Source organism: Phacochoerus africanus, chromosome 10, assembly GCF_016906955.1.
Source record: "Phacochoerus africanus isolate WHEZ1 chromosome 10, ROS_Pafr_v1, whole genome shotgun sequence".
NCBI classification, from domain to species: Eukaryota; Metazoa; Chordata; class Mammalia; order Artiodactyla; family Suidae; genus Phacochoerus; species Phacochoerus africanus.
Genome location: NC_062553.1, coordinates 82,802,411 through 82,830,328, shown reverse-complemented (window position 1 = coordinate 82,830,328; position 27,918 = coordinate 82,802,411). Strand labels below are relative to the sequence as shown.

Sequence of the window (27,918 nt, the reverse complement as noted above, 5' to 3'; positions counted from 1 at the left end):
CCGCTACGAGGCAGCCGGTCGACTTCCCCACCCACCGCAGCCCCGGAAGCCTTCATGTTCAAGAGCCCGCACCACACGCCCAAAGCCCTCGGCCACGTCCACCGGGACAGCGCCACGCCCCGCACCTCGGCGCTCCGCCCCCAGCCGCTCCCCGGGCTCCACGAGCCGGCAGTGAGCTCGGCGCCTGCGCGCCGGCGAGGGCGGGGGCGGGGCGAACAGGTCCGGCGGAAGGGGCGGGGCCGGGCCGCACTTCCGCGGCCTCGAGAGGGTGAGTTACAGGGAAGTCTTAGTGCGGCGTCGCGAGTCAGGGCCGGGTTCCCGACACTGGCCGCCGGCCGGGGGGCCATCTCGGCGTCCGGGGCGCCCCCTGCAGGATTTGGGGCGGGGGAAGGAGGAGGAGACTATTGAGGTGGATGATGGGGGTTTGGGCAGGATGTGGACGAGCAGGCCGTCGGCAAACTGGGTTCAAAGGGAAGGTTGGTTTTGTTTTCTCCTTAAAAAGGAAATTCTCTAAACAGCGTTTGAGAGTATTTTATCATTTGGGGCAGGTTTGTGAGTTTTCCCTTGTGTCACATTAAGGCAATTTTGGTAAGGTGGCTGGTACTTTGCCGCTGCCAAGCTTGGCGAATGGTGAACCAGAGGCTGGGTCGGAAAAAGGCAGCGATAGTCATGTGTAGCCACTACCAAAGAGTGAAATTAAAACTTTTTTTTTTTTAATGGAATCAAATCCGGGATATAAAAGTAGAGTTCAAACTCCAAGTCACAAACAGCATCTAAGTTCTGTCAGATACTGTGCCAGGCGTGGGCTTGGTCTCTTCTAGCAAACGTACTGGATTCAAATAATTTGCCTTTCTCATTAAAACATGAAAGACAACCTCAGCCAAAATAGCATGTAAAATTTCTTATTACCTTGAGAGTTGTGTCCTAATACATATTATTTGGAAAATAAACACTACTATAGCTTTTCCAAGTTGGTAGAAAGTCAAAGGTTTCTTGAAAACCTGTGCAGATTCCCAATTGTTTTGAAGTGTACAGTGTCCAGAATATTCTTTCATGTAGTAACGATTTGTATTCAAGGTAATAAGAAAAAAGGTCAGGACGGTTCAGTTGTTTTAAACACTGTAGTCTGTTAGGAAGGACAAAAGAAACTTGAAAAGTTACATAGCTCTAAGAAATGTAAGTTAGAGTTTGAGGTATTTTAAGATGCTTAAAAGCCTACATTTGGTGTGGAAGGTGCTGGTAAGTGGTTGAGACTTTGCCCCTCAGCTGATTGTTGTGGTGTAGGAATGTGGCGCTCTCATACACAGATCACATTTTGTCCAGCACAGCCCCCAAATCTGTGTTTTTTGTGACTTGGCTTTTTTTTTTTTTTGTCTTTTTGCCTTTTCTAGGGCCACTCCTGTAGCATATGGAGGTTCCCAGGCTAGGGGTCTAATCGGAGCTGTAGCCGCCGGCCTACACCACAGCCACAGCAACGCGGGATCCGAGCCGCGTCTGCGACCTACACCACAGCTCAAGGCAACGCCGGATCCCTAACCCACTGAGCAAGGGCAGGGATAGAACCTGCAACCTCATGGTTCCTAGTTGGATTCGTCAACCACTGCGCCACAACGGAAACTCCCTTTTCTTGATTTTTAATGTTACTGGCAACCAATTTAGTTTTGCACTCGCACACCCTCTGTGGGCCAGGAACAACCAGATTGTGACCTCTGCAGATTATCACCTGAGTACTCAAAAATAATTTGGATTAAAAAGAGGAAAACCTAGAAACCATGATAGTCAGGAAGGGATTTAAGAAAACAGTGGGTTGAACCTGGGTTGAATAGGATAGGGGTCATGGTGAGGAAGGATGTAGCAGGTGAGTAAAATTTCAATTGGGAAAGTAAGCAGCAGGTTTGGAAGATGGTAAGATACTGAGTAAACCCTAGGAGAGGCCTGAGAAGTTCAGTAAGTAGAAGACTGGTTTGAGAAACCCTTCAATACCAGACAGGACTTTATCCTCAGGCAGTGGTTCTCAAACTTGAGCATACATCACCATCAGCTGACAGACTTGGCCCTGCCTCCAGAGTTTCTGGTTCAGGAGGTATGGAGCATGAGAATCTCCCTTTCTTATCAGTTCTCAGTTGATGGAGCTGCTGCCAGTCTGGGGACCACATTTTGAGAACCCCTGTCCTACGCTGTAGGGAGGTTTTGGAGGGATTCTACTTGGGTTAGTAAGGAGATCCCATTAACGGTTCAGTATGAGTCTGCTGTGAAGTCGAAGATGGAGGACTGGAGAGGGGAGGAGAGAGAGAGAAAAGAAGGTTCCTTACAGTTGATTAGCTCCTGCTTGATGCCAGGCCCTCTCCTGAATACTATTTCATTTGTACTTACTATGACACTGAGGTGTAGGTCTTCATATTTTTATATGGTGAGTAGTAGAAATTGCCCAGGTCCCATAGCTAGTCTCAGAGCCCCTTAATTAGACTTTTTCGGATTTGAACTCGGCTAGTAGCAGCAGAAATGAATCAAGACATTGACGGGTAATGGAATTGTGAAAAATCGAGACTTCCCCCGAAGATTGAAACCTAAAAGTATACTTTGGGAAATCTTAAGTCTTAACCTGGAAAGTGATAAGAGGTAAAGTGGACAGAGAACTTTAGAATATTCCCCGAATGAATTCAGAATGTGTTCTTTATTACTCTTATATAACAATGACCTATTTAAAAGTTTCTTGTTTAAAAAGTCATTCTTCTCTACCAAAGTTTGCTGAAATTATTTGAAAAGGAGAAAGTAAAGCCTTCTGTTGGGTGGAGGGAGATAGTAAACAGATTGATGGTGTCTGACAGTTTTATCTTCACATCAGAAGTGATTAGCATTGAGAAATGAAAACATGTGGTGTTACACTGTTTTGCCTGTTATGAACCTCGCTGTGCCTCAGACACTGACCTAATGTATTGATTTTGGAAATCCTGCATGCTTTTATTTGCCAGAGTAGTTATTGAATGGAGAATATTCATTGGGTCAATTTCAAGACAAATATCTCAGGTTAGACTGGCTGCTGCTGAGATTTTTAATGAAGGAAAACATCCATATGTTGAAATTAGACTTTAAGAAGGAAGTTCTAAAACTATATTTGTACTGTAAAATCTAGAAAAATGTACGTTTTCAAACAAGGATCAACTGAGTAATCAGTAATGGAGTTATTGACCCATACAAAGTTATACATTCACTCATTCTGTGATGAACAGACTGCTGTGGGTACAACAGTAGCTCAGTGTAGGCAAGGCTGACATCTTAAAAAGTGGTCATAGGAGTTCCCATCGCAGCTCAGCGGTTAACAAATCTGACTAGCATCCATGAGGATGTAGGTTTGGCCTTGCTCAGTGGGTTAAGGATCCTGTGTTGCTGTGGTGTAGGCCAGAAGATACAACTTCAGTTAGACCCCTAGCCTGGGAACCTCCATTTGCCTTGGCTATGGCCCTAAAAAAAAAAAAAGTAGTCATAGGAGTTCTCTGGTGGTCTGACGATTTAGCATTGACACTGTTGGGCTTGTGTTTGATCCCTGGTTCTGGAACTTCCTCATGCTGCAGGTGCTGCCAAAAATAGTCACAGAACGATGTGGTCAGCACTCTAATAGAGGGATGTGACTTGTTCATGATGACAAGAGATAGACATGATGACCAAAGGGGTGTGGAAAGGAGGCCAGGGAACTGTTTATAGAGGAGGAGACTTTTGTGTTGACTCTTGAGGGCTGAGAAGAAATTTGTGAGATGCTTAAGGTATTGCATTCAGGAGGAACATCCTGGACAAAGGCCAGGATGTCCAAAGAGGGGGTTTTGCCAGGATCTGTGTGCAGATCAGAATAGTTACAGCAATATGGTAAAAGTGGAGGATGAATTAAATTGGAGAGGTGGATAAGAACACTCAAAAGAGTATGAAATATTTATGTAATGAGTGTCTTGGCTGGATTGGAAACTTCATAATGTTAGGAGCCACGTTGGACCTGTATGCCAGTGCCTTCCAAGGCTTAGCAGAATGCCTAGCATATATTAGATTCTAAATAAATCGTTGCTGAATGAATGAATGAATTACAGGGGAAAAAAAAACCTTTTTAACTAGATTAAAGCAGGGAGTGCCTGTTGTGAAGCAGAAACAAACCTGACGAGGATTGGTGAGGATGCAGGTTTGATCTCTGGCCTCAGTCAGAGGGTCAGGGATCTGGCGTTGCTGTGAGCTGTGGTGTAGCTCCGATTCAACACCTAGCCTGGGAACTTCCATATTTTGAGGATATGGCCCTAAGAAAAGCAAAAACAAACAAAGATAAAGCAGAGGGAACTTTTAACTATTTTAAGCAGTGAGTAATAGTCAGATTTACATTTTATAAGTGGTACTATGGAGGGTGAGTTAATAATGGCCATAGAAATGGCTTTATTAGGTTATGCCCATTGGTAGATTGTAATCTGCATTTTAAGAAAAAAAATAGAAAAGGAGTTCCCATCGTGGTGCAGTGGTTAACGAATCTGACTAGGAACCATGAGGTTGTGGGTTCCATCCCTGCCCTTGCTCAGTGGGTTAAGGATCCGGCGTTGCTGTGAGCTGTGGTGTAGGTCCCAGACGTGGCTCAGATCCTGCGTTGCTTTGGCTCTGGTGTAGGCCGGTGGCTACAGCTCCGATTAGACCCCTAGCCTGGGAACCTCCATATGCCGCGGGAGCGGCCCTAGAAAAAGGCAAAAAAAAAAAAAGATCTTATCACATGTAAGTAATGTTTTGTGAAACTTTTGTTTCAGTTACAATGCCTGAGTGTTGATTGATAGAAATGTATTGAAGAGATCAAAGTTTGAAAGCTATTGCAGAGAAATGTGGGCATGATGGTGGAGAGAATAAATGGATATACAAGTTATTTTGGAGGGAAACAAGCGACTTAAAATGCTGCTGTCATATGAACCTTCTTACAGGGGAGGGTTGCACTTACCAACCCTTTTCATTACCTTTGCCCACTTGATGTTGTTCATTATATATTAATAAGTTGACATTCTGGTTTATTAGGAATGGCAGTGCTTGAGGTACCTTACTAAGTGTTGTAAATGCTGCAGAATTTCTGTTTTGTTAGTGCTCAGCTTAAAATTGTAGAATGACACCGTACTCTTAGGATGCGTAAGAACTCACGGAAACAGTTTGACTTAATTATTGGCCAAGTTCTTTGATTTCTTTCTGTAAGAAAGAAGAAAAAGGTGCTTAGTTACATGAGCAGGTGGGATGTCCTTCTCCCTACCTGCATGATTTTGCCCCCCTGGTAGACTTGGTGTGTTCTGCCTGTGACATGGAAATAAGGGCAGAAAGGAGCTCTGACAATGCTGACTTTTTAAAAATTTATGAACTTTAAAATCAGGTTGATTGGTTAAATTAGTGGGTTTAAGTTTGTTATGCACTTAGTTATCAGGTGTGAATTATTCTGTGGATTGAACAAGAAAACATTTAAAATTTTTAGAAATTTGGTCTATTTTGTCACATTATTGGGATCTCCTACTGATAACACAGAAAAGGTGAACTAATATTTCATTTGGGCCTAAGGAAAAAAAAAAGAGAAAGAAAAAGAAACAAAATGAAGATAAAACAGCCTGCCATAATAATTTCATACTCAGATGTGAAGGGTTATTTGGTGTTCCCTTAATGTGACATGACACCACTCCTCTTTTTATACAGTCCAGAGTTGATACCATATAGCTCTGGATTTATGAAATCCATAGTACTTCGCAAGTTCTGCCACTGTGAGGCCTCAACCAATCAACCTAACCTGATGAGCCTCACCTGTAAAATAGAATCTCATCTGTCGTGAGGCTTAGCTGAGGAAATGCATGCATAATAGCTCACACATAGTAAACATTCAATAGAGAGTAGCAGCTGCTGCTCTGCTATTCAGATAATCCAGAAGGTTTGGCGGCACCAAGAAAATCAGCCCTCAGGAAGAGATTTGAAAGTATAAAATCTGAAAATTACATACACCTAAATAGCCTTTTGGTTTTAGGAAAAGTGACGTAAAATGGTATCCTTTTCCTGGCTCTTTCTTTTCATTTAAAGGCTTTTTAAGATTTCTTTTGGCATCAAAGGATGGGGAACTTCACAATCTCAAATTGTGATAAACCCTGCAGAGTAAACCATAAGCTTCTCAGATAGCTGGCATAGATCTGTTGAGAAAGACTGCAATTAAATTGTAAGAAATCCCTATTCCTAAATGTTGGAGCAAAATTTATATACTATTTATTTTGAGTACATATGCTAATTTGATGTCTGATTTAGAAATTGACATGTAAATATACATTGAATGTAATACTGATGTTTTAGTTATTTTGGGAAAACTGTTTGCATTGTTATAAGTGGACATATTTTCATCTAGTAATGCTCTTGTTACTGGGCTTTGATCCCTTACAAACTTATCTGTATGTTTTCCTGTTTGGGAAGGTTAGTTAAATGTCAAAGGTGCTTTGGAGTTCCCGTCGTGGCGCAGTGGTTAACGAATCCGACTAGGAACCATGAGGTTGCGGGTTCGGTCCCTGCCCTTGCTCAGTGGGTTGACGATCTGGTGTTGCCATGAGCTGTGGTGCAGGTTGCAGACGCGGCTCGGATCCTGTGTTGCTGTGGCTCTGGCGTAGGCTGGTGGCTACGGCTCCGATTAGACCCCTAGCCTGGGAACCTCCATATGCCGCGGGAGCGGCCCAAGAAATAGCAAAAAGACAAAAAAAAAAAAAAAGGTGCTTTGATTCAAAATGGGGAACTTAGAAGATAGGATGTTTTTAGTGAAACTCAGATCACACAGGTTAAGACTGTTACTCAAACTTGGGAGTTCCTGTTGTGGCTCAGTGATAATGAACCCAGCTAGTATCCATGAGGTTGTGGGTTCAATCCCTGGCCTTGCTCAGTGTGTTAAGGATCATGCTTTGCTGGGAGGTGCAATGGATACTGCTCGGATCCTGTGTTGCTGTGGCTGTGGCTCTGGCTGTGGTGTAAGCCGGCAGCTGCAGCTCAGATTTAACCCCTAGCCTGGGAACTTCCATATGCCGAGTATGCGGCCCTAAAAAGAAAAAAAAAAAAAAGAGAGTGTTGCTCAGATTTTTCTTGTATTACATTAGATCAACATGAAGTAGATAAAGCGTCTCTCATGAGCCTTAGAAAAAAATAAATAAGCTACCATGTGGCAATCACTGTGTTAGATAGATACTGAGGAAATAAGGAATAAGATATTGTCCTTTCTCTGGGAGGATCATCAACTGCAACGAGGAGTGAGAATGGGGCAGGGGAGGTCTGTACGTGGAGAAATTAGAGAACAAGAGGATAGGAACTTTGAGTTGTGAATAAATGGCTGTGGAGCATTGAAGATAGAACAGTTGATTGGAAAGGTGGGGGAAGGTGTGTCTTAGAAGAGGTGATAGTTAAACTTAGCAGGTGTTTGTCAGGTAGAAAGTGAAAGGTATGCATTCTGGATACCTAAATTATATTACAACATAGAGATGGTTAAGAAAAAATCTACCATGCTCACAAATGGTCACTAGCCCATATGCATCACATTATTTCAGAGTGCTTTTGAACTTCAAATCTTAATACGATGATTCTGATAGAATCTCTGTGCAGAGAATTGTAGCTAAAATACGATTATCATTTTTTTCACTTTACAAATAATTTACTAGGTTTTTGAGTACATATGCTAATTTGATGTCTAGTTTAGAAATTGACACGTAAATATACATTGAATGTAATACTGATGGTCCAATAACTGGTTAAAGACTCGTTTGCTTCTCATGAAGAAATCTAACTGCAGTAGGAAGCAAGTTACTGATTACGACAGTTACAAATTAAAAGATGAATTAAACATTTCTCATTAAAATTATAAAACTTCTAAATTTTAACTTTAAAAAAGGTAAAAAAAAACCAAACTATAGCAACTGTATTGGTTTTGCCGCTATAACAAATCACCACAAACTGGCTTAAAGCAACACACAATTATTATCTTACAGTTTTGGAGGTCTGAAGTCTGACATGGGTCTCATTGAACTAAAATCAAGGCATTAGTAGCCTTAGTTCAGTCCTGGGAACTCTAGGGGGCAATTGTGTTTTGTCTTTTCCAGCTGTTAGAGACTGCCTGCATTATTTGGCTGGCTTGTGGCTCTTGTACTACATCTTCAAAGCCAACAAGGGAGGATTGAGTCCTCCTCACAGGACATCACTCTTCTCTGCCTCCTTTTAAAGACCTTGCTGATTACATTGGATCCACCTGGATGATTCAGGCTAATCTTTTTACTTTTAAGGTCAGCTGATTAGCAACCTTAATTCCATCTTCAACTTTAATTCCCCTTTGGCATATAACAGAACAATCACAAATTCCACAGATTAGAATATGGACATCTTTGTGGGGCCATAAACCAGCCTACCACAGTAACATATACTTATTTTAAAAAAATCAGAAATGGAGTTCTCACCATGGTGTAGAGGAAATGAATCCGACTAGAAACTATGACATTGCAGGTTCAATCCCTGGCCTTGCTCACTGGGTTAAGGAGCTTGCGTTGCTGTGAACTGTGATGTAGGTCTCAGACACAGCTCGGATCCTGCATTGCTGTGGCTGTGGTGTAGGCCAGTAGCTGTAGCTCCGATTAGACCCCTAGCCTGAGAACCTCCGTATGCCACAGGTGCGGCCCTGAAAAGACAAAAGACCAAAAAAAAAAAAAAAAAATCAGAAACAGAATGATCAGCCAAAAAACAACATACAAGCACCATAATACTTTGACTTTTTCCTTCTGTGTGTAAAATTTTTTGAAAAAAGGAGTCACACCACCTCTTTATCTCCATTTACTCTTGGTAATCTCATATGGTCTCCTGAATTTAAATGACACTTAAACATTGATGAGTCTCAAATATATACCTCAGCTCTGGCCTCTTCTTGAGACTGCTAAATGCAACTGCCTACTCCAGATCCCACTTGGATATTTCTTAAGCATCTTAAGCTTAATGTATCTGAAGCTGAATGCCTGACCTTACCTCCTACCTCACCTCCTGCAGTCTTCCCCAGCTCATTAAAGGGCAGCTCCATCTTTGCTGTGGTTCAGGATAAAACCTGTGCCTCCTTCTTGACTGTTCTCTTTCCCATCCCATGTCCCATTCATTAGCAGGTCCTCCAGAATTCATCCAGAGTCTGTCATCACCCGACCTGGTCCACGTTCCTGTCATCCCATCTGCATTATTGCAGTAATCTCTTAGCTGGCCTTCCTGTTTCTGTTTTTGAATCCCCATCAGATCCCTTCAAAACAGAAGTCAGATCAGGTTCTCTTCTGTCTCATGGCTTCCCCTCTCATTCAAAGTCAAAGTCCTTCCAGTCATCCCTGAGGCCCTGTGTCTGATCCCCTCTTTGGCCTTCTCTTGTACACTTCCTCTTGTTCATTCTGGTCCAGCCACACTGGCCTCCTTATTTATATATCTCATGTCAGTCTTCCCTTATCAGGATGTTGGCTTCATGGGGCAAGAACTTTATTTGATCATTGTTGCACCCTCAGTGCTAGATTATCGCATGGCATGTAGTAGATGCTCAAATATTTGTTGAATGAATGTTTTGTAACCTTGTTTCTTTCTTTCTCTGAATGTATTCTTTTTTGAACATAACTTTGGTGGATAACAAGAGATAGCTGTGATAGGGCAAAGGGTATATTTTAAATCTAATTTTTTCTTAGACTACATATGATAGCATCTCCTGCATGGGAAAAAGGGACTGAGTTGGTAATAAAAATGTTCTGTATCCTGGTCATTATTTTCTCTTTCTCTGTTCTTTGGCTCTTTCTAATGCTGCCACCATCACTGTACCATGAAAATGCTTCTCACCTCTTTGAGAGGGACAGAACTACTAGTATCTATTTCTTTTGGCCAAAAGACCTCTCCTTTATTTTAAATTTATTAAGAAAAAATGCCACAGAGAGTCAAAAGGCCTGGGTTTGAGTCCTCGCTCTGCCGCTGGCTATGACTGTAGTAACCTACCTCACTCTTGGTTTCCCCTTATTAAATGAGAATAATGACTGTCCACCTGTCCTCGTGGATTGTCTGTGAGAAAAAAGTGAAGTATTTGAAAATGATTCATAAACTCTTGAGTGACAGGCAAGAGGGAAATTAAATAAGATCAGATTAGCTTTTTTTTTTTTTTTTTTGAATAATTGCAGTGTGCCAGCTCCATGGCAGGCTTTGGGGATCCTCCCATGGACAGGAGGGTCTTGAATCTGGCTTCTCTTTTCCAGCCCTTAACGCTTTGCCTTGGTCCAAGTCCTCATCATCTCCGTTGGGTCTTTGCTAGGGTTTTCTAGGCTAGGCTGTATGTTACCAGGGTCTGGACGCCCTGGACTTCTCCACACTGCTCCTAGGTTATCTCCTAAAAACCAGAGTTGATGAGGTCACTCGCCTCCATAAACGCCTCCGTCATTTCTTCCCTACCAGCAAGACAAAATCCACTTCCTTGGCCTCAGTTTACATCCTGACTTGGCCTCATTTCGTATCAGTAGTTACACACACACACCCACACCCCCCCCACACACCCACACCCCCCACCCACACCCCCCACACACACACCCACCAGAGTTCTGCCTCACGGAACTTCTCAATCCTCTCGGATATGGTGGAGGAGAGACCAGGTCCCAGCTCGGCCTCTGTGCAAGTATGTTCTCAGCCTAGAAAGCCTCCCTCATCCTTCTTCACCTTATTTACCCTTTCAGATTCAGCCCTGATGGTGATTCCTCCACACCCTGAGCCTTCTCCCCGGCGAGGGTTGCTATAATCTTGACTGTTCCCACAGCACATTGTTCTTTCTTTGGACATAGTGTTTCTTCTGTGAGCTGTTGAAGTGCTGGGCTGGGTGAGATAATATCTAGGGTGAGTAATGAGGTAGCCCACTTAAGGAGGTGAGTGAATTGAATGGGGCCTCTGAAAAAACATGTCCATGTCCTAAATCCCTGGAACTTGAGGATGCGACTTTATTTGGAGAAAGGGTCTCTGCAGATGGCTCTTGAGCTGAGATCACCTTGGTTCTCTGAATGGGCCCAATTCAACAACAAATGTTCACACAGAGGAGAGAGAAGAGTAGGCCCTTTGAAGACAGGAGAGAATGGAGCGATGCAGCTGTGAGCTGAGGCGTGCCTAGCGCTCCCAGAAGCTGGGTGTGGTAAGGAAGAGTCCCCTTTGAGAACCTTTGGAGGGAGTGACACCTGCTAACACTGATTTCTGACTTCTGGCCTCCAGAACCATGAGAGGATAAATTTCTCTTGTCTTAATCCACCCAGTTTGTGGGAATTTGTTACAGCAGCCTTGGAATATGAATATTGAAGCTTATAGTACAGTGACTGGGACATAGTAAAATGTCATTGTCTTCACCACCGAAAGCATTTTCATCACCATTGTTCTTACAACCTAGCCTGGGACCTAGAACCCGGAATATAGTACATGCTCAGAAAAGAGCCTGACCTGTGGGCATCCAGTTTGGGGGCAGTGGTGCTGGTGGTGATGAGAAGTGTGTCTAAAGATGTTATCAAGAGAGGGCCTCCAGAATAGAGCATCCCTTAATTTTTTTTAAATGTCTTTTTGTGTGTTTGTGTGAAAGGTTGTAGTGGATATTTTAAAATTGTTTTTTAGAAACATTTTTATTTTAAAATAAATCAATTATCTGCTTAGAATAATACTAATTTTGTACAGATGGAAGCCGTAATGCCCCCTGCCCCCCCAAGGAGAAAAATGAGAAGCAGTTATAATTCTAACAATTAAAAAACCCTTAAAATGTTTCCCTTTTTTTCCTAATGGAACATTATTTAGCTAAAATTAATTTCATGCTGGCCTTGAAATACAATTTAGAGAGGTACATTGGAGCAATAAGGTAATTTATTTCATTATGCTACCAGGTACTCAAAAACTAAAGTTTTCAAATAATCAAAAAGACCACCTGGGTAGGTTAAATGTATCATTTGTAAATTTTAGTTTGCCACTGGAAGCTAGCTCTATGACCTAATTTTTACTAAAGTTTTATAAATTGGTGTAATAATAACAGCTAGTGTAATTGTTATCGTAATAATAACAGCTAGTGTTCATTGAGCTCTTACTCGGTGCCAGGCATTGTTTTTACATGGATTCACTCTTGTTCTCACTGCTCTCATAGCCTCTTGCCTATTCTCTTAACTCAAAAGGAAGCTGAGGCCCAGAGTGGTTGAGTAACTTGCCCAAGGTCATTAAAGCTTAAGTGGCAGAGACGCAGAGTGGCCAAGGCTCCTGACCTCTGCACTGTCCTGTCTCTCAGGGGACTCTGTCGGACTTCATGGTCTCATACAGTCTGAAGGGGAGACTATGAGTCATTCTAAATAAAGGGCCCTCATCCAATTTCATAGTGGTTCAAACTTTAGTGTGCTTTCCACAGAGATTCTGATTCCTGCGTGGGGAACGTGCACTTTTAATAAACATCCAGATGGTTCTGACGTACTTTGGCATACACTGGATCTAGTCACCATGCAGTCCTCACAGTTGATTTCACATGAGGGCTGCTTGTGGTGGCAGTGGTGGTTTGTGTGCTTATGCGAGGCCATTCTTTGCATGTGTGTCTGTGTTGCAGGCAAGTTTGTTGAATACAAACTTGGATCTGAACTTAGGCCTTATCACCAGCATTTCTAATCACCTTTCTTTTGTGGAGAATGAATAAAAAGCCAACATCACAGGGATTTTTTTTTTTAACCTTTTGAATGAGCTTCCAAATAAGATATATTTGATCTGAGGAAATTGTTCTATGATGAATATAAGGTCTGTAGACAAAGAAAATAAGCATGAGAAAATGGGATGGAGGTGGGGGGGTTTGGTGTATTTTTTGTTTAAAAGGAAATTTTTGTTCATGCACGTCACACCAGAGCAGTAGTTTCATGATTTGTCCACACCTGCAGCATGTGAACGTTCCCAGGCCAGGGATTGAACCCACACCACAGCAGCAACCTGAGCTGCTGCGGTGACAACACTGGATCCTTAACCCACTGCACCACAAGGGAACCCCATTGGGCTACTTGGAATATTAACTGCAGACATGGAGGGAGTCCTCCCTCTTGTGTTTGGGAAGAAACGTTTATGCATTTGTATAACCAAAACCTTGATTATGTTGTGTTTTAGAATCTAAGGAAAATGCTAAGCTTGTAGTCTCACTACTCCAGTATCTTAGTTATATGTAGAACTGGGAAAAATATGTTTTTCTTTCTCTTAGGGAGTCACAAATCACATTGAACCAAAGACTGTCCATCATCATCTTCGGTTACAAACAAGATGAATGTTTCCATACTGCTCCAACATCCTCATCGGTACTTCCTAAGAGGCCTTTTAAGAACACCTTTACGACGCTACCACTTCATCTTTCACTCAAGTACTCATCTTGGATCAGGAATCCCGTGTGCTCGGCCACTCAATTCTCTTGGACTCCATTGTACAAAGTGGCTGCTGCTGTCTAATGATTTAAAGAGAAAATTATGTCTTCAGACAACCTTAAAGGAACACAGTGAAGGACTTTCTGATAAAGAACAAAGATTTGTGGATAAACTTTATACTGGTTTAATCCAAGGGCAAAGGGCCTGCTTAGCAGAGGCCATAACTCTTATAGAATCAACTCACAGCCGGAAAAAAGAGTTAGCCCAGGTGCTTCTTCAGAAAGTATTAGTCTACCTCAGAGAACAAGAAAAATTAAATAAAGGAAAACCACTAGCATTTCGAGTAGGTCAGTCTTTTTTTTTTTCCCCACTAAATATTTTTCTAAATTCTTTCTTTTAAAGTAGGTCTAAATAGTTTATGATCTAATAGGATTTTTTCCTTTAAGAAACTTGAAATTAATTTTATTTTTTTAATTTTTAAAATTATAGTTGATTTACAATGTTCTGTCAATTTCTGCTGTACAGTAAAATGACCCAGTTATAACTATACATATATAATGTGTATATATATATATATTTCTTTTTCTCACATTTTTAAATGCCTATTCATTGCAAATATTAGTTCTGTTATGTTGGGGGAAAAAATACCATGACCATTTGAACCAAGGCTCAGTATTTTAAGAGAATAATATGAGATTTCTATTTTGGCAGGATTCTTACTGTGGGTCCCAGAATAGAAACATGGCCAGGAAAAACTTTTAACCCATTTACCCCTTTTTCTCAGTAGAACTTCTGGTTAATAGTCCAAAATGAATTCCCTGTTGTGGTGGTTTACCACCTGTAGTTATCCATATCAAATTTCAGAATTTTGCTTCTTAGGTGTTTCATTAGTCTTTCTATAAGCAAATCTCATTTCTTTCAGATACTTTTTTTATTAAGAGTTTTTGGAAATGGCTTGGCTCTCAGCACAGCCATCTTGATACCAAAATGTATTGAAAAACAAGAGGCCATATTCATTTGCTGTCTAAAAATACTAGCTGTTCACTTGACTTCTTGAACAGTTGGCCTGTTTCTGTAATGGCAAATAAGCTTGCTATACTTTTGAAATTGTGCATTATCGAACAATCTAGATATGTTTAACCAGAAGGAATTAAGCAAGTCAGTTCTGGGCAGAATGAGCACTTTTCCTGATGTCAAACTAGGTGGTTCCAACTAGCCCTCTTACTAAAAAGAACTTAAAGTGGTGGACAAAATGCAGAAACTTCGCGAGGAATAAGTACCTACATTTAAAAATGGACTGGCATTACGTTAGACTTCTATCTCTCAGTTTATTTGCAATACGGGCCTAGAACCTCCTAGTTTTTAGGGTCACGGGGCCTAAATGCTTTAAAGATAACTTTAAAAAGAGCTCACCTGCTGATACTTATTTTTGACACATCTTGTTCTTCTGCCCTCACTGCGGGGACTCTTTTTGAGAGCACTACGCTGGGTGTTAACAATCTCTATGCATTGCAAACAGGCGAAATAGCAGACTCCCAAAGAGAAATTCCAGTTATGACGAAATGTTTACGTATTAGGCTTTGGAGAATCTTTGAAGAGAGAATGTCCAGAAATACCTGGAGTTAACCAGCAACTCATAAATTTGCAGCTCTCCTCTGGTTCTTCCATCCTGACCTTAGGAGGCCAGATGAACCTGGGTCATTTTGCTGTTATTTTATCACCATCGTAATTTAAGGCAACAAATGTTTATTCAGCACCCATGTAGATTTTTAAGACAGAGACCTGCTCTGAAACTTGTGGGAGGGAGCCAAGCATACCGTATATCATATGCCCTTTTGAATACAGTCGCAGCTAAGTGCTTATGTTTTATAGACTTTATTGAGCTTATGGTTATATATCTCTCGATGCCCTGTGCTGTTCTAAACATATTACAAATTAACTCATCTATTCCTTACAACAACCTGATATAAATCCATTTTACGGCAGCGTATACTCAGGTACAGGATGGTTAAGTGACCTGCCCAACATTACACAGCTCAAAGGAGGCAGAGATAGAGAACTGGCCATCTGGCTCCAGAGTTTGTGCTCTTACTGGCCATACACTCCACATAGGGGCATTTCCTGCCTTTATTAAGGTAATTTTTTTCCAGGATTCAGTTTATATTATTTCTTTGAGTTATGGGTGAGCTGAAAAAAAAGTATCTTTCATAAATAGAAAATTATTTTCTCAGTCACTGGGAATTTCTGGAATAATGAGTTGTTTTTCCAATGGGAACATAGCATGAACAGAATTGGGGTGGGTGGAATAGTTCCTGATCATGAGAGGTGGGCAGATGTTGGAGAAATCAGCACATTAACAACACAGGCAATGAAATCTGCCCCCAAAGGTTTACATTACGGTAAAAAGGCAAGTCGCATTTTGTAATTTTTAGGAGTGAATTTGGTGAACATACAGACCTCAGAATTGTTTCCTCCTGTATATGCCGATTACTCAGGAACTAGATAAATAGGTAGATTTTCATTTACCACTTTAGGAAATGTTAAACTACATTAATGATGGTTTTAATCAATTAGGAGAAATAGAAGATGGTCTTACTATTTTAATGGAACTCATCATGCTGCTGATTTCATTTACCTCATTAAATTACAAGGTCTCTTTCCACCATAGGCTTGTCTGGGCCTCCTGGTGCTGGAAAATCAACCTTTATAGAATATTTTGGAAAGATGCTTACTGAGAGAGGGCACAAATTATCTGTGCTAGCTGTGGATCCTTCTTCTTGTACCAGTGGTGGTGAGTATTGCTGAGTCTTTGTAAATCGCAGAGCAGGGGCTCATGAGGCTGCTCTCTGTGACACTTTAGTGAGAATTTGCATAGATAGGTGGTTTCTAACCTCTTGGGAGTTTGGTCTCAGTGATGGAAGGGAGTCCTGAGGGGTGCAGTGGAAGCTGAGGGAGGTGGTCTGGGGCTCTGGGCTTTCCGGAGGAGCTTGGGTACCAGGAGAACAGGGACCAGCAGTTGAAGATAATCCAAAGCAAATTTCATCCCTTTGTCTCACCTGAGCCTCAATGCCTCCTCCCTCCTGTTGTTTTTCCTGGCTGCATCAGCCTCTACACATTTCAGAAAGTGGGTTCTTACTCATTAATTTCCTCATATTGTTGTAACATCTCTTAAGCTTAAAAAAAAAAAAACTTTGTACGCCACATAACTTGTCACCTGTTTATATTACACATTTGGTTAACCAGAAAGCTTTTAGAGGGCCCATGTAATATGCTGCTGCTCCCCGGCAGCGCTTTGCTGAGGACATTGCACACAGCGCTCAGCAGTCACTTACTGATTTGAGGTCATGCAGTCACTCAAAGTTTAATTTGCAGCTCATCAGAGATAAAATGAATAAACTTAGTTCTCCAAAGGATCCTTTAAGGGAAACATAAAGCATACTATATAGATACGCAGGAAAGGTTTTTCTTCTCCTACCCCTCTTTATGATTTAGGCATCTCACATGACAGTGATTTCAATGCCTACCATAGGGGAGGCCTTAGGCAAGGAGGGTACTGTGTCATTTAATGGTGAATAAGACATGGTCCTCTTGGCCTCATGGAGCTTTGTATCTCATGAGGGAAACAGTAAGAACCCAGGCCACAAGGCAATGTAATGTGTGTTCTGAAAGGGGAGATTCAGGGTGACTGGTGGAAGGTCTGGTTTATATTCTGTGGGTTTAATACTAAAACAGTGAAGCGAATCAAATTATATTTCAGGGGCTTTAGGCCAGTATAGAGGTGGACAGCAAGTCTTATTACTACTCATTGAGAAATTTAACTGAGAACATTCAGTCTTTGATTCACTATAATGATAAAATGTATACTTGCAAGGTTTAAGGTCTTATTTATAGTCTGAGAACAATTTTGAAGATAAGTGCTTGGACAAAGAATTTTTTAATAGTGGCCCTCCTTTTCATATACCCTGCCTTCGTAATACCCTAGAATACTTCATAATACTCTAGAGTAGCAAAAGAAAACAATAGCTTGAGATAAGAATAGCAGAGATATGCCATGAGATAATCTGATTCAAGTTGCATAGCTATGTGGTTCCTAACCTTTCTCAAACCAAATATGAGGGTCTTTTTCCCAGGTCAGAATACATAGACTTTGAAAGAGAAAAAAATACACAAGGATAAACAGGACAACCTATTTCTACCTTATCTTTGCAGCAGTACATACATTTGAAAAATAACATTCCATTAAAGTTTGAGAAGCCTATAGTCAATCCTTGTTGTGCTTTGGCCTCATAGGTTCCCTGCACTGGGCTTTGGAGCACTCCCTAAGGGTCTGCAGTCAACAGTTTAGGATTTGCAAAGTCAATCATAAGAGAGAGTAATTTCCTAATGGTTTACTTTCGTGCATTAGGGTCTATAGGATAATAATGTATAGTTTTGGCAAATTGTTGATTTACACAGAGATTATTTCACCCAGAAAATTACTTTAGAACAAAGTTTGGTATACAGTAAATAAGATAGTTGAGCTATGTGGTAGGTGTGTGCATGAGAATTAGAACCTATGAGAACTCAAAACTGGAATTATAAGGGAAAGAGAAGAGAAAATGGGGAAATCATATCTTTAAGGAACGTCTCAATGTTTAGCATCATCTTTGGAAAAGTTAGCTCCTGAGCAGAAGTGAAAATAAAAATTTAGGTTAAAAGAGCACTACATTTTCAGATGTTAGTATATGGCTAAAGGAAAGAAAGTAATTTCACTAGTTCCAGGGCTTTCAGTCTTCTAGAATTTGCAGGTACTGATATTTGCCAGATGACTGCAGTAAACCCTGAAACAGCACTAGTTTTATTCCATACTTTTCTTACATCAATTGCCTATTGAGAATAAGCATTCAGTGTACAAAATATGTAAGACACAGTCCTATAGATGAGGCACTTGAAAGCAGAATTTCTCAACCTTGGTACTGACATTCTTTGTTGTGGGCAGCTGTCCTGCACACTGAAGGATGCTTAGCAGTATCCTTGGCCTCTACCTACCAGATGTCAGAAACAGCCTACCCCCCAGTTGTGACAAGTATAAATATCTGTAGATATTGCTAAATTTCCTCTGGGGGAATAATCACCAGTTCAGGATTATTAGGAGGACAGGAAAGAAACCACCCCAGCTGGGAATAGAAGGGTAGTTTGGAGGTTAGTGGAAACTGACATCGTATAGGTAAGGCAGGCTGCATTCTCCGAGCCTCCAATGCAAGGCTGAAGAATCTAGATTTGAACCTCTAGTCAGTGGGAGCCTTTACAGTTTTGAGGAGCTTGAAGTGTAAAATAGATTAATATGGCATAATTATAGTATATATCATGGGAAAAAGCTCAATAATGTGAAATATAATTTGAGGTCTTGGGAGAAATGTCATAAAGCACTTCCCTAGGAATTGGCTAGTAGAGAATGGCCCTTACAGGTGCTCCATGATTATAAAATGTAACTGTGTGTTTTAGGATCACTCTTAGGTGACAAAACCCGAATGACTGAGCTATCAAGAGATATGAATGCATACATCAGGCCATCTCCTACCAGAGGTACTTTAGGAGGTGTGACAAGGACCACAAATGAAGCTATTCTGTTGTGTGAAGGAGGGGGATATGACATCATACTTATTGAAACCGTAGGTGAGTGTGTTTTTCTACTTCAGAGCAATAAAATGCCCTAATACTACATCGTGGCTCAGTGGTCAACGAACCCAACTGGTATCCAAGAGGACACGGGTTTGATCCCTGGCCTTGCTCAGTGGGTTAAGGATCCGGCATTGCCGTGAGCTGTGGTGTAGGTAACAGACGCGGCTTGGATCCTGCGTTGCTGTGGCTGTTGCATAGGCCGGCAGCAGCAGCTCCGATTCGACCCCTAGCCTGGGAACCTCCATATGCCATGGGTGCAGCCCTAAAAAGACAAAAGAAAAAAAAAAAATGCCCTTATAATGGATGCTGTATAAAGATGGGTGACAGAGCTCCCTTGTGGTGCAGCGGGTTAAGGCCGAGGGAAAAAAGAGAGATGAGTGACAATTTAATTTTGTCCATTCAGCAGATATTTACTAAAGAGGTAGTTAAATATAAGCTCAGACTCTGTAGGAGGTATGCGTATATAGCCTATGATCCTTATCCTTAAAGAAAAGGAAGCTGAGCCTTGTGTTTGGGTAAGGGTTATACAAGGTGGTATTTTGAGTGCTGGAGGAGAACTATCAGCATTAGAATGACCTCTGGAAACACTGCTTTAACATAATACCCATTTTATTTATATCTACAATATTCTCTAAGAAAATTAATCTTGTTGGGCACATCTCAAATACTAGGCCATGTTTTATTTCATCTTATAGTCCTTGCAGAGTTACACACAATGAAAATACTGAAAAGGAAACCCCAAGAAATTCCCGTCCCCACGGGGAGATGATTGTTGTATTACTGTGTGATCAATGTTTGTGACACAGCCTGGCTCAGATTTGGGGGATCAGAGAAGACTTCAAGGAGAAGATGACAGTTGAACTGAGTTCTGAAGGGAGAGTTGGACTTAAGTATGGGCTACAGGGCACTCACAGAGGCAGGAGTGAGCTGAGTGGTCAGTTCAGAGATCTGTAGAGCCTGCAGCCTGAGGGCAGGGGGTGAGGAGGTGGGACTGGAGACCAGGAGCTCTGCCGCCCAAGGACCAATGGAGGAAAAGTTGCCTGGGTGGAGGTGGGAGAATCAGGGGAGAAGAGGACCATAAAATCACATGTACTGACTCTGTTCACGGAGCCTCGCCGGGGAATGAGGGAAGGAAAGGTGGGGAGGGACAGTGACATTTAAAAGACATTGTTCAGAGGTGGGTGTTTAAAGTGGGACCACATTGAGTGTGTGGTCCTGAGTGCGTAAATGATCACGAATGGAAGTGATGGTCAGAGTAGTGGAGAGAGTCAAATTCCTGTGAGTATTTCAGTGTATGGTTGTGATTTAAAATTTCAGGTGTGGGTCAATCAGAGTTTGCTGTTGCTGACATGGTTGACATGTTTGTTTTACTACTGCCACCAGCAGGAGGAGATGAATTGCAGGTAATTATTTTGACTTTTTCATCCCCCAAAATACAGAGTGTACGTCTCTGAAAGTACAAAATTCTCATTGTTGTGTTTTTGCAAATTAAGTGGATATTAGTGTGAGGAAAGAAACATCATTCACATTGGCTGAAATAACTGAAGGCATATTCTCTCTGATTTTTTCCTATCTTATTAAGTAATAGAATTTATGACCTTGAGTTAATCATACAACTTAGGCTTTTCCCCATGTAACGTGGGAGTAAATGAAATACAGGGATGGCTCCAGCCCAAAGAGACCATTGCTGTGAGGTGTTTGTAGTATAGTTGTATAGTATGGTATAGTATAGTGTAGTATAGTTGTATAGTATAGTAGAGTATAGTGTTGTATAGTGTAGCAGAGTTGTAGAGCACAGTGTAGTATAGTGTAGTAGAGTTGTGGAGTATAGTGTAGTATAATTGTAGAGTGTAGTATAGTGTAGTAGAGTGTACTAAAGTCCCTCATAAGATATTCCTCTGTTTCTCCCTGGGGCCCCACTGGCACAGTTTCTCTGTTGTCAAGAGGTCTTCCTTTCCTCCTGCAGTGAGGGTCTGGCATCGACTCCCTGGAGTTAGCGCAGCCTCACTGGATGAGGGCACCGTCTTCCTCAGGACTGCCTTCACTCAGACCCGTGGCGAGCCTGGGGGCTCCCAGGCCGCAAATGTGGGGGTTCCCACTACTCTCTAGGTTTGCTCCTTCACGAGAATGACTCAGGAACTCAGGAAAGCACAGTATCCCAGTTACAGTTTTATTGTGAAGGATACCAATCAGGCCCAGCCACACGAAGAGACCCAGAGAGAGGCCTGGCAGGGTCGCAAACGCCAAGCGCCTGTGTCCTCCGGGTGCATTTCCCTCTTGGCCTGCCCATGTGTATCACCAGGGATGCTCCTGAGCTTCAGCGTCTGCAGTTTTTCTTGGGGTTTTATTATGTAGGCATGACTGACCAAATCACTATTCACATGATTGAACTCAGTCTCCAGCCCCCACCTCCCTGAGGGGGGCAGGCTGAGATCACATTAGATATCACATGCCCACGTACCTAATTAGATATTTTAGCCCAGCCCTCTAATCACGTGGTTTGTTCTTCTGGTGTGGTCAGCCCGAATTCTGTGTGATCTCGTTGCATAAACTCAGGTACAGTCCTAGGCACCCATGGTGAGTAACAAAAACACTTCTGTCATCCAGGAAGCTCCAAGGATTACAGGTTACCTCCCAGGTAACCTTGGACAAAGACCAGACAAATTCTTTGTTATACAACACCTCCCTTTCAGTTGACTAATCATAAAAAACTAGTGATAGCAGAGTCTGGGTGCTGCAATTTAGAAACATTAACTATTAGAATTTCATCATTGAAAGTTATGTCTAAAGACATTTGAAAAAGAGTCAAAATCTACATTTTCCAAACAAAATTTGGCCTTAGGGTTTTTCTAGTACTTTTCATGCAACATAATTTAAATCAAGAGGTTGAAGTATTCGTAGCCATCAAGTTATTTTTCCCTCAAATGCAAGTAGAGGTACGCATTTAAGGAAAACTACAGAGACTTTGTTTCTGGAAACGCAGATACCAGTGACAGGCATGTTTTCTTTTTCAGCCCCTGAATGATGGTAGCTTTGCCTCCTGCAGGGTTAGCTCCTGAGAAGTGAAATCCATCATGAGACGGTGTGAACTGTCCCTGCCACTCCATCATGTTGTGTCTGGGCGATACATTTACTCTCTTTCTGACTGTATTTCAGTGTGATAGTCTCCACATGCGGAAGAGATATTGCAGATGACTTCTGTAATCCCAGGAGTCAGTGTTTTGAGTAATTTCTATCAAGTAATTGTGACTCCTAGTAGCTAGGGCTTGGGAGGGTGCAGAGAGAAAGTTACAGTGCAGGACTTTCAAAATCTTAGCATTGACTGGTGTCCCATTGTTACCATAATTACATGTCACAGGAAAATTACTTTCTTCTCTTTTTCTCTTGAGGGTATCAAAAGAGGTATAATTGAGATGGCAGATCTGGTGGCTGTGACCAAATCTGATGGAGACTTGATCGTGCCAGCTCGGAGAATCCAAGCAGAGTACGTGAGTGCGCTGAAGTTACTCCGTGGCCGTTCAGGAGTCTGGAGACCAAAGGTCAGCTTGCGTTTAGTTCTGTGTTTTTTATCCCACATGGACATGCATGTTGGAGGAGAGGATGTAAATCCCTGGCTGGGCGTATATTGTCTTTGCTTGTGTGTGAGATTATAACTAAGGAAATTATGACAAAGCCAGGGTGTGTAGTTGTGATATTAAACATAATCCTTCAACCGTTAGATGTCAAAAACTAGGTGCTGATAGATTAGATTGCTGAATGCCTGGCCTGAGTCATTTGGAAGTGATGGCAGATCCATTCTGAAAGGAACCATCCTTCAGGTTATGGTGCAATTAATGATTTGATTATCTGTATTAGAGTCTGAGTAAGAGGGAAAAGGCTTTGATGTGATCACTTTCCTTCCCATGCTTGTTGGGTAATGTTTTCAATAAGGAAAAAAAATCCCGTAGGAAGTGATGTAATGATATTGATGTGGACACCTTATCCATAGGAGGACACTGTGTTTAGATTAAAGAAGCTGCTGTAATCACTCTAATGAGAGCAATGGTGACATCCCTTACCATGCACTCCTGGCACGTTTTCTGTTCTGGGGCAAGAGCTGTCCTGTCCACGCAGGTGCCGTTGCTCAGTTTGTAGCACCTGCTGAATCAAGCAACTTTGACAGAGGGCACAGGCTACTTTCTCAACCTAGCTTCATTTTCTGGCACTGAGGCTCAGGGAAACCTGTGCCCTTCTCATCCTAGTGACCCTCTTAGGTCCATCCATGTGGCGTCTGAAGACCATTTGAGCAATTTTCAATCAAAACAAATTTCTGAGCTAAAAAATTTGACCTTGAATCAATGTCTTGTTTCTGATTTGCACTTAGTCATCCTCCTTAGTTACCTTCGGCTGTTTCTCCATGTATCTACTTTGACACAGTGATAAAATGTCTCCTTTTTGTTGCTTGCCTATTTCCATAGACTAATAAATTGCTAAATGGTAGAGTTCCCATGAAAACGCCTTCTGTCATTTTAGGTAAAATAGTTCTGGTTTTTCCCTTTTCCATAGGTAATTCGTATTTCTGCCCGAAGTGGAGAGGGGATCACAGAAATGTGGGATAAAATGAAAGAATTCCGGGACGTAATGCTTGCCAGCGGGGAACTGACTGCCAAACGACAGAGGCAGCAGAAAGTTTGGATGTGGAACCTCATTCAGGAAAATGTGGTAGAGCATTTCAGGACCCATCCCACAGTCCGGGAGCAGATTCCCCTTCTGGAAAAGAGGGTTCTCAGTGGGGCCCTGTCTCCAGGACGAGCAGCAGACTTGTTGTTGAAAGCTTTCAAAATCAGAGACTAATGAAATGCATCCTGTACAATAATTTTTTGTATCATTCTATAAAGTATTTTAATATTAAAAAGTCACTTATTTGTGTGCTTATTTTTTCAGTAATTCTTTTGTGGTGCCCTCGGCCTCCGTATTTGAGGAGCATGCTTGGAAAGTCGAAGAACGTTAGCTATGGATGGCCAAGGTCAGGCAGTCAGCAGCACTTCTAAGGTACCTGGCGTATATTATCATCTCCATTCCTTCCTATTCTCATAGCCTCGCATGGTGGCCTGTAGGGTCAGCCATGAGCAGAGAAAGCTGAGGAGAACAGAAAGAGATTATGTACCTTAAAATGCTTTCTTTGATTCTCTATTCTCTGAGTTTCCAGAGAAAATGTAAGCAAGAGTCACCACATTTTTGAAGTCTTACTTGAGGCTAAAATAATACACAGTGGGCTTCCAAGAGCTGAAAGTCATGATTGACACTTAGCGTACCAGACTATTCTAGGAATTTCTGAATGGCCATGTACGCAGGTATCAGAACAGTTGGAATGTGTAGGGATGTGAACACAGTTTTAAGTCTCCTTGTCTAGACCTGTCTCTGTGATAGGTGGAGGAGCCCAAAGGGAACTGGGGAACTCAGCCACAAAAAATGTGGGCCCATTAATCCCTAGGAGTTGGAGTAAACCCCAAAAAGACCCAAGTGAAATCAGAATGATTGAAAGGTTACTTGGTTTGAATAGTACCAAAAGTTTTTGCTTCTCTTTCTCCTTGGCCTTTTGACTTCATATTAGCGTCTTTAAAAAATCTGCTTGATTCTTGATGAGGAGGAACAAGTTTTATCCTCCAGAGGAAGCATGGCAGGGTGCTTAAGAGCTGGGGTTCTGGAGCTGGGACTCGTGGGTTTAAACTTTAAACCTAAATCAGCCATTTATTAGCTGTGTGAGTACAGGCAAATGACCTACCTACCTTTCTGAGTTTGAGTTGCCTCCCTGATAAAATGGAATTGGCATATAACTTTATAGGGTTGGTAAGGATAAATGAGATAACTGGAAAATCAGTTTGCTGTCATGATGGTACATGGAAGATATTCAAAGTCTGCCTGCTATTATTATTATGTTAAAGGGTTGAGTACATGGAGCTGTACAAACCTATAAAAGGTTCAGTTTTCTCTCATGGTCTTATTACTGCCATCATTCTCTTGTGATCTTTTATGATAGTCTTTAAAGCACCTGCTCTGGTTAATTCTTGGAATATATTTTATACTCTTTGATGGTGGTCATAACTATGTATATTTGAGTAAAATTATTTCTAACCGTAAAATCTCTCTGTTGCACAAAATGTCATTCCAGATATTTCAAACATTCTATTCTGAGAATATTTTACACAGCATGTCAGCTTTCATTGTTACTTAGCCTCCTATCTAGAATCAAATTTCTTTATTATTTTAGCAAACATTCCTTTACTTTTTTTTTTTTTTTTAGTTTTGTGTTATTGGCATGCCTATCTCATCGTTGAAGGTTAGGAAAAACTTCGAAAGGTCACCCGGGCAGTTCAGCTAATTTCCCTTAGTAAGCTGTCAGGAGAAGAACAGACATGTCACCTGTGGAGCAATGGAAGCAGTGGTGCTGCCCCGCCCGCTCGGTTAGAAACAAGGTAGGGAAAGGGCGGTGTTAGTAAGCTCCCAACTTTTCTGTGCATTTCTTCTCAGTTTGAACTACTTTCCAGCATTATAAATATAGTCATAGAAAATATTAGGAATCCTCCCTTGTGCTCCTTATGTCTTTGTAGTATCATTGGCTATGATGCAGAGGCCAGTTTTCAGGATTTTGTTTGGCTTTATTTCTGTGACTTGCTATATACTACAGTAAAATATTTGTGGCCTTTTTTAAAAAAGATTCATGCTCCCTTTTGTAAGCTCAAAAATGCCATCCCTCCTTCTTACCCATGACTCTACAGTGCTGGACCCCTGACCTGGTCAAAAGCATAGGTTTTGACTTAGATATGAATGGTATTAAATCACAGCCCTGTCACTAACCATATGATTGGGAGTGAGTTATTTCTCCTCTGTATGCACTAGTTTCTGTACAATTAGGGTAAGAATAGCTACTTTACAGAGTTGTTGAAATAATTAAATGAGATATTTTATTGAAATCGCTTAGCACTCAACAATTGGTAGGTGTTAGAAATGTTATAGTAGATGGCTCTTTGTTCTACAAAACGAATTAGTATCATTTAATTTTAGTTTGGCCAAACTACTTGATCTCCCTGTGTCTCAGTTTCCTCATTAGTAAATAGGAATTACAATGGCATTCACCTGGAGTTGTTGAAAGGACTGTGTTAATTAATATAATACAGTACCTGGTGTAGTAAGTGCTAAACAAGTATTTTTTAATGAATTTCATTACATTTATAGTTGTACAGAGATCATCACAACCAAATTTATAGCATTTCCATCCCAAACCCCCAGCGCATCCCCCCACCCCCTAACCTGTCTCATTTGGAAACCATAAGTTTTTCAAAGCCTATGAGTCAGTATCTATTCTGCAAAGAAGTTCATTGTGTCCTTTTTTTATATTCCACATGTAAGTGATAGCATATGATATTGGTGTCTCACTGTCTGACTGACTTCACTTAGCATGATAATTTCTAGGTCCATCCATGTTGCTGCAAATGCTGTTATTACTTTCCTTTTAATGGCTGAGTGATATCCCATGTGTATATGTACCACATCTTCTTTTTTTTTTTTTTTTTTTTTGCTATTTCTTTGGGCCGCTCCCACGGCATATGGAGGTTCCCGGGCTAGGGGTCGAATCGGAGCTATAGCCACCGGCCTATGCCAGAGCCACAGCAACGCGGGATCCGAGCCGCGTCTGCAACCTACACCACAGCTCATGGCAACGCCGGATCCCTAACCCACTGAGCAAGGGCAGGGACCGAACCCGCCACCTCATGGTTCCTAGTCGGATTTGTTAACCACTGCGCCACGACGGGAACTCCCTGTACCACATCTTCTTGATCCACTTCTCTGTCAATGGACATTTAGGTTGTTGCCATGTCTTGGCTATTGCAAATAGTGCTGCAATGAACATTGGGGTGCATGTATCTTTTCGAGTCGTTTTCTCTGGATAGATACCCAGGAGTGGGATTGCTGGATCAAATGGTACTATTTTTAGTTTTATGAGGAATCTCCTTTTCCACAGTGGTTGCACCAATTTACACTCCCACCAACAGTGTAATAGGGTTCTCTTTTCTCCATACCCTTCCCAGCATTTATTGTTTGTAGACCTTTTGATGATGGCCATTCTGGCCTGTGTAAGGTGGTACCTCATAGTGGTTTTGATTTGCATTTCTCTAATAATTAGTGATACTGAACATCTTTTCATGTGTTTTTTTGGCCATCTATATGTTTTCTTTGGAGAATTGTCTGTTTAGATCCTCTGCCCATTTTTCGATGGGGTTGTTTGTTTTTTTAGCATTGAGCTGCAGGAGGTGTTTATAAATTTTGGAGTTTAATCCCTTATCTGTCACTTCATTTGCAAATATTTTCTCCCATTCTGTGGGTTGTCTTTTTGTTTTTTTTAGGGTTTCCTTTACTATGCAGAAACTTTTTAGTTTAATTAAGTCCCATTTGTTTATTTTTGTTTTTACTGTATTCTAGGAGGTGGATCTGAGAAGATATTGCTGTAATTTATGTTGGGGAGTGTTTGGCCTATGTTTTCTTCTAAGAGTTTTATAGTATCTGGTCTTATATTTAGGTCTTTAATCCATTTGGGGTTTATTTTTGTGTATGGTGTTAGGAAGTATTCTAATTTCATTCTTTTACATGTGGCTGTCGAGTTTTCCCAGCTCCATTTATTGAAAGGACTATCTTTTCTCTATTGTATATTCTTGCCTCCTTTGTCATAGATTAGTTGACTGTAGGTGTGTGGGTTTACTTCTAGGCTTTCTGTCCTCTTCCACTGATCTATATTTCTTTGTACCAGTACCATATGGTTTTGATGACTGTAGCTTTATTGTATAGTCTGAGGTCAGGGAGCCTGATTCCTCCAGCTCCATTTTTCTTT

General features: G+C 41.4%; 1 protein-coding gene across 2 annotated transcripts; it reads left to right on the top strand.

Annotated features, from left to right (window-relative positions):
- Positions 1 to 218: 218 nt before the first annotated feature.
- On the top strand, positions 219 to 23,950 carry MMAA (metabolism of cobalamin associated A). Of its 2 annotated transcripts, XM_047798522.1 has the most exons (7): positions 219 to 268; positions 13,235 to 13,738; positions 16,060 to 16,182; positions 18,876 to 19,046; positions 20,370 to 20,455; positions 22,442 to 22,591; positions 23,598 to 23,950. In XM_047798522.1, exons 2-7 carry the CDS (start codon positions 13,294 to 13,296, stop codon positions 23,883 to 23,885), a joined length of 1,263 nt encoding a protein of 420 aa, XP_047654478.1. In that variant the 5' UTR covers positions 219 to 268; positions 13,235 to 13,293; the 3' UTR covers positions 23,886 to 23,950. The 2 variants fall into 2 exon arrangements, with proteins under 2 accessions (XP_047654478.1, XP_047654479.1); XM_047798523.1 differs by lacking the exon at positions 219 to 268 and having other exon boundaries at positions 13,693 to 13,734.
- The last annotated feature ends 3,968 nt before the right edge of the window (positions 23,951 to 27,918 follow it).